Source organism: Peromyscus leucopus, chromosome 12, assembly GCF_004664715.2.
Source record: "Peromyscus leucopus breed LL Stock chromosome 12, UCI_PerLeu_2.1, whole genome shotgun sequence".
NCBI lineage: Eukaryota > Metazoa > Chordata > Mammalia > Rodentia > Cricetidae > Peromyscus > Peromyscus leucopus.
In genome coordinates, this window is record NC_051073.1 from 38,103,871 (window position 1) to 38,111,282 (window position 7,412).

General features: G+C 38.6%; 1 protein-coding gene across 1 annotated transcript; it reads left to right on the plus strand.

The window, feature by feature from the left end:
• Positions 1–5,655: 5,655 nt before the first annotated feature.
• Positions 5,656–6,591, plus strand: LOC114700043 (olfactory receptor 6C4-like). Its single transcript, XM_028879461.1, has one exon. It carries the CDS (start codon positions 5,656–5,658, stop codon positions 6,589–6,591), a length of 936 nt encoding a protein of 311 aa, XP_028735294.1.
• Positions 6,592–7,412: the final 821 nt, after the last annotated feature.

Genomic DNA, 7,412 nt, shown 5'->3' on the forward strand with positions numbered 1-7,412 from the left:
AATCAAACTTGTAGTCACATTAGGTATGTTTTCAAGGTTAAATGGGAATATTTTAGATTATATGGTCTTCAAACACTTCAAAGGCCTATAGAATATGGCATTTAAAATGTTTTGTTAACTTATGACTTTTCATGACAATAAGACACATCTACTCCTGGCAGTACCAATTTACTTCATATAATGATGATGGGCATCAAAGAAACTCCATAGAAGTTTGCTTTCATTGTACAAGATTAGCCATTTGCATAAGAAACTGCTTTTGCCTTGAATGCTTGACTGTATGCTGTATAAATTGGGCATGCAGGACCCACAGAAAAGTGACTGCTGAGTTTTGCCTATACAAGGTAGGACAGTCCCTCAAATGTCTTGCTTTACCAAATTTCTTGCCAGATGTTCAGGACCTGAAGATGGATTCTCAACGATGCAGAGGAAGTTTGGGTAATTGTCCAGGCAGCCAAATGTCTCTGTTGTTAGATAATATTACATCTTTTTGGGTCTTTGATGGAGTTGAAGACTGGATAGTTAGAGTTGCAAGTTTCCTTAGTTATGATAGAAAGTAAATTAAGTGTAAAACTTTGGATTTATTAAGATAAGATAGATAATGCATTATTGTCTCTGAATATGCTAACTACAAATTTTCAGCATATTGTAAAAATAATTCTTACTTGATAACTGTTTTTGTTGTATATAGTTTTATTATGTTAAAATTAGAGCTTTTCCTTTTTTTAGACAAAAGGGGAAATATAGAATATTATTTTAAGATGTGTTGTGCTTTGGAATATTTGTTTAATGATTCAAAGATGTGTTGCATTCTTTTAGGTTGCATTTGTTTAACTCTGTGAAGCTGTGTTACTTTGCCTGTCTAAAATACCTGATGGTTTAATAAAGACCTGAACAGCCAATAGTGAGGCAGGATAAAGGATAGGTGGGGCTGACAGGCAGAGAGAATAAATAGAATGAGAAATCTGGGAAGAGGAAAGATCAAGGAGGATCAAGAGATCAGGAGGAGGAGGACTCTAGACATGCAGGACCCATAGGAAGATGACCACTGACTTTTGCAAGGCAAGATGGTCCTTCATGTTCCTGCTTCACAGAGGAAACTACCAGGCATTCTACAGGACACAGGAGAAGTGACTGATGAACTTTGCCAAAATTGATGGAAAAGTCCTTAAAATTTCCTGCTTCACTGAATGCTATGCCAGAGACTTTAGGCCTATAGCCTGAAGTTAGTTGCCCCAACATTACAGAGGAACTTTGGGTGACTATTCAGGCAGTCAGATATCTTTGTCATTTCTAGAACTTTGGAAATTGCTTACAGTGCACTTCCTCTTTACTTAGGTAATATTATATTCTTCTGGGGTCTTTGATGTAGTAAAAGACTAGATAGTTATAATTTTCCTTGGTTATGATAAAAAATAAATTAGATATGAAACTTTAGAATCACAAATATAGGATAGATGGTAGAATATTTTCTTTAATTTTGCCAAATACAAGTCAACTAGATATTGTAATTGTATGCTTGTTTGATAACTGTTCCATTATATGTAATTTTACTATGTTAAAGTTAAAACCTTCCTTTTGATTAGACAGAAAAGGGGACGTGCTGTGGGATGTCTTTCTATATGCTGTGAATTTGTGTTGCTATGATTGGTTGATAAAGAAGCTGCTCTGGCCTATAGCGAGTCAAGTTATAGCCAGGCAGGAAATCCAAGAGAGAGACAGGAAGAAGAAGGGCAGAGTTAAGAAGAGATGCCAACCAGATCCCCAAGGAGCAAGATGCCAGCAGACCAGCAATGCCACGATCATGTGGCAACATATAGATTAATAGGAATGGGTTAATTAAGATGAAAGAGCTAGCTAACAAGAATTCTTAGCCATAGCCCATACAGTTTGTAAATAATATAAGCCTCTGTGTGTTTACTTGGGACCAAGTGGCTGCAGGATATGGATGGGAGAGCTTCATCCCAAACACAGGGCCAGGCAGGACCAGAGAAACTTTTGGCTACAGTTTGATATCTAATTTCTTGAGTTCTTTATATATTTTGGATTACATATATTTGGATATATAAGTTTGTGAAAATTTTTCCCATACTGTACACTGCCTCTTTGTCCAATTGAAGAAGTCCTTTGTCTTACAGAAGCTTTTCAGTTTATTACATTTATTAATTGTTGATCTTAGTACATACACTATTCATGTTCTGTTCAGGAAGTCTCCCGTGCCAATGCATTCAAGGCTGTTCTCCACTTTCTCTTCTGTCAGGTTCAGTGTATCTGGTTTTATGTTGAGTATTTGGTCCACTTGGACTTGAGTTTTGGGTAGAGTGATATATATGATTTTATTTGCATTTCTCTTTATGCAGATATCCAGTTTGACCATTTGTTGAAGATGGTTTCTTTTTTCCAGTGTGTATTTCTGGCTCCTTTGTCAAAAATCAGGTATCCATAGGTGCATGAATTTATGTCTGTGTCTTTAGTTCTATTTCATTGAACAACATGTCCATTTTTATGTCAACACATAAAACCATGCATCTTTTTATTACTATAGCTCTGGAGTACAACTTGAAATCACGGATGGTGATACCTCCAAAAGTTCTTTGATTGTTCAGTATTATTTTATCTGGTTTTTGTTTGTTTGTTTTCATATGAAATTGAGAATTATTCATTCAAGGTCTGAAGAGAATTGTTTAGGAATTTTGATGGAAATTACATTGAATCTATAAATTGCTTTTGATAAGATGGGCCATTTTTACTATGTTAATACTTACCTATCTATGAGCATGGGAGATCTTTTCTATCTTCTGATGTCTTCTTCAATTTCTTTCTTCAAAAATTTGAAGTTTTTATCATACAAGGCTTTCACTTGCTTAGCTATAGTTACCCCAAGATATTTTATAGTATTTGAGGCAATTGTGAAGGGTGTTGTTTGTGGTGGTATTCTAATTGTACTAAAATGTGATTTTGATTGTATGTTAATGAATAAAGTTGCCCGGGGGTCAGAGCTATTAGAGCCATAGCAAGAGTGTGGCGGTGGTGGCATACGCCTTTAATCCCAGCACTTGGTAGAAGAGCTAAGTAGATCTCTGTGTGTTCAGGGATACAGCCAGCATTGGAGACATACGCCTTTAAGACTTGGGGGGCTGTACATACAGACAGTGATGAGGCAGTCACGTGTTTGGGTTTACAACCAATAGAAGGCAGAACAAAAAGACTATGAAAAGACATACACACAGGAAGTAGGTCTCTTTCAGAGAGCTAGGACCACCACAGGAGGAAGGGTGAGATTTTAGCTCTGACCTCTGACCTCTTGGCTTTCTCTTTTACATTGGTAATGTGTTTCTTATTTAATAAGACAGTTGGTTACATCTACAGTTGTTTCCCTGATTCCTTTCTTAGTCTGCTTGTCACTTGTATATAGGAGGGCTACTGATTATTTGAGTTAATCTTGTATGCAGTCACTTTACTGAAAGTTTTTATCAGCTTTAGGAGTTCCCTAGTGGATTTTTTAAGGTCACTTATATATACTACCATACCATATACAAATAATGATACTTTGATTTCTTCCTTTTCAATCTGTATATTTTTCATCTCCTTTACTTGTCTTATTGCTCTAGCTAAAACTTCAAGGTCATTTTGGAAAGTCACTAAGAGGTAACAAAGCACAGTGATCAGGAGTATCATCTTTTCTTGTCAGATTTTCTAGAAACAAAATATATTTCCACTTACTGGTCGTGTGAATATTAACCACAACTTAATATTTTTCTCTGTGTCAGTTACTTCATATTTTCTAGTTCCATCCATTTGCCTACAAATTTCATGATGTCATTTTTTTTAACCACTGAATAATACTCTGTTGTGTAAATGTAGCACATTTTCTTTATCCATTCTTCAGTTGAGGGACATCTAGGATGTTTCCAGGTTCTGGCTATTATGAATAATGCTGCTATGAACATAGTCGAGCAAATGTCCTTGTGGTATGATTGAACATCCTTTGGGTATATGCCCAAGGTTGGTATAGCTGAGTCTTGAGGTAGATTGATTTTTTTGAGATTTCCAATTTTTTTGAGAAATTGCCATACTGATTTCCAAAGTGGGTGTACAAATTTGCACTCCCACCAGCAGTAGAGGAGTGTTCCCCTTATTCCACATCCTCTCCAACATAGGCTGTCATTAGTGTTTTTGACCTTGGCCATTCAGAGAGATTGTATCTCAGAGTCATTTTGATTTGCATTTCCCTGATAGCTAAGGATGTTGAATAATTTTTAAATTGTATCTCAGCCATTAGAGATTCTTCTGTTGAGAATTCTGTGTTAAATAAATAAATAAATTAGAGAAATCTCATACTAGTGACTTAGCAGCACACCTGAAAGCCCTAGAACAAAAAGAAGCAAACTCACGCTGGAGGAGTAGATGGCAGGAAATCATCAAACTGAGGACTGAAATCAATAAATTAGAAACAAAGAGAATAATACAAAGAATTAATGAAACAAAGACTTGATTCTTTGAGAAAATCAACAAGATAGACAAACCCATATCCAAACTAACTAAAAGGCAGAAAGGGAATATCCTAATTAGCAAAATCAGAAACAAAAAGGGAGAAATAGCAACAGACACTGAGGAAATCCAGGTGATCGTTAGGTTATATTTCAAAAACTTGTACTCCACAAAATTGGAAAATCTAAGAGAAATGGACAATTTTCTGGATAGGTACCACGTACCAAAATTAAATCAAGACCAGACAAACCATTTAAATAGTCCTATAACCCCTAAGGACATAGAAGCAGTCATTAAAAGTCTCCTAACCAAAAAAAGCCCAGAGCCAGATGATTTTAGTGCAGAATTCTACCAATACTCCTCAAATTGTTCCTCTACCTCTCCCCCTCTCCCCCTCCCCCGACCCCTCTACCACTACCTGGAACTGAACCCAGGACCTCAGCAAGAGCTCTCACTGCTCTTAACCACTGAGCTATTTCTCCTCCTGCTCTTCTGGTTAGTCTTTTTTGCTCTTCTCTCTTCAGCCCAGGTTTCTCCTATTGATTCTCTCTGCCTGACTGACACACCTATCCTTTCTCTATAGCTGTTGGCCCTTCAGCTCTTAATCCATCAGGTACTTAGGCAGGCAGAGCCAAACAGATGTAGCACATCTTTACATAATTAAACACACATCCTTGCATCATTAAGCAAATGCAGCATCTACAAAGGTAACACACTTTTACACAGTTAAAAGTAACATTCTACAGCATAAACAAATGGAAATACAACTTTGCCCAGTTAAAATAATATTCTACAACAGTTCTTTTGTGATGTAATTTTCAAATATACATGCAGAGACACATAAAATACAATTGAAAACTATGTAAAACCAAAGCCATAGTTTAAGATGCTCCATTTCAAGAGAAGTGGGAACCATCTACCAAAATGTTAGCAGAGGTCATGTAGGGGAGGAGAATTATAAATGATTTTCTTCCTTTTTCCCCCCTCACGTTTTCCACTTTATCTATACAGAAGCTTATTAATAGTTATTCTTCTGAGGTCAGTCTTGACTAACCTTTCCAGCCCCCTAAGACTCTTAAGACTTCCTCTCTGTACTGCTAAGCTCAGTTCACCTTCATCACCCATTTCTCTTTTTATCAGCCTCACAGGGTATCAAAGCAGATAATGAAAAATCAGATTTTCAGTGAATTCATTCTCCTGGGACTCACAGATTCACCAGAGCTTCCAATCTGTGTTTTCCTATTCCTCCTCCTCACATACATTGTCAGCATTATGGGAAATCTCACCATCATCATCCTCATACTGCTGGATTCCCACCTCCAGATACCCATGTACTTCTTCCTCAAGAACTTCTCCTTCCTGGAAATCTCCTTCACATCCACTTTTAGTCCTCGAATGCTCGTCAGCACCTCTACAGGAATTAAGACCATCAGCTTTGCTGGCTGCTTCACTCAGTACTTCTTTGCCATCTTCTTTGGAGCCACTGAATTCTGCCTTCTGACTGCCATGTCCTATGACTGCTATGTGGCCATCTGCAAACCCCTACACTACACCACCATCATGAGCAACAGTGACTGCACCCTGCTGGTCCTCTGCTCTTGGCTGAGTGGCTTCCTAGTCATCTTATTTCCAATCATCTTGACTAGTCAGCTGGACTTCTGTGCATCCAATGTGCTCAATCATTATTACTGTGACTATGGGCCCCTCATAGAAATAGCTTGCTCAGACACAAGGCTGCTGGAACTCTTTGATTTTGTCTTAGCAGACATGAACTTGATAGTCACCCTGGTGCTGGTGATTCTCTCCTACACTCACATCATCAGGACCATTCTGAAGATCCCTTCTGCACAGCAGAGGAAGAAGGCCTTTTCCTCATGTTCCTCCCACATGGTTGTCATCTCCCTCTCTTATGGAAGCTGCATCTTCATGTACATAAAGCCTTCAGCAACAGAAGGAGTTGCCTTCAATAAGGGTGTGGCTGTGCTCAATACCTCAGTTGCCCCTTTACTGAACCCGTTCATTTACAATCTAAGGAATAGGCAAGTAAAACAAACTGTCAATGATGTGGTCAGAAAAATAATGCATCTTTATTCCTTTTAGTGGCCTCAAAATAAATAGAAATGTTGGGTGACATCCAGGCTATGCCTCCTCTTTGATGAAGTGAATTCTCAGGGAAGCTTGGTGTAAGCTGGTTTCCACAGTCTTTTTCAAACTAGTTCAAGAATTTCTGTTATCTACCTTTAAAGAATGAAAGAGGGGCCTGGAGAGATGGCCCAGAGGTTAAGAGCACTGGCTGCTCTTACAGAGGTCCTGAGTTCAATTCCCAGCATCCACATGGTGGCTCACAACCACCTGTAATGAGATCTGGCGCCCTCTTCTGGCTGCTCTATTTCTTCCTCTATAGGTACTTCTCCCTTCCATTTTCTCTCCTCCCCTCTTTTCATTCTCTTCCTCCTCTTTTTCTGCTCCTTCTTTCTCCTCTCCTCTCTTCTGTTTTCTTCTCTCGGTTCACATCTCCCCTCTCTCAATCTCTCCCCCCCACCACTAGTGTATATGTGTAAATCTCTCGGTCTGTCTCTATTTCTGTCTCCATTCTTTTCTCTACAACTACTCTGAGTGGCCATACAGGTCTAACTGTACCCGAATTCTTCGTGGCATCTCTGTGTCCCCAGAATGAACATTTCAAGAGGCTCCAACAAGTCTTTCCATGACTTAAGCTCTGAAATCTCACAGCACCACCTCTGCCACATTGTTTTGTTTCAGCAAGTCCACAAAGTCAGCCAGAATGAAGAGAAAGGAAACCAGGGTCCTAGTTTCACCTTCTCTGTGGGGAGGACACAGTCATGGCTCCTTTCAGGTGGGAAATAGTTTCCCATTTGCTCAAGTCCTTAGATAATAACTGACTCAAATGCATCCTGGAT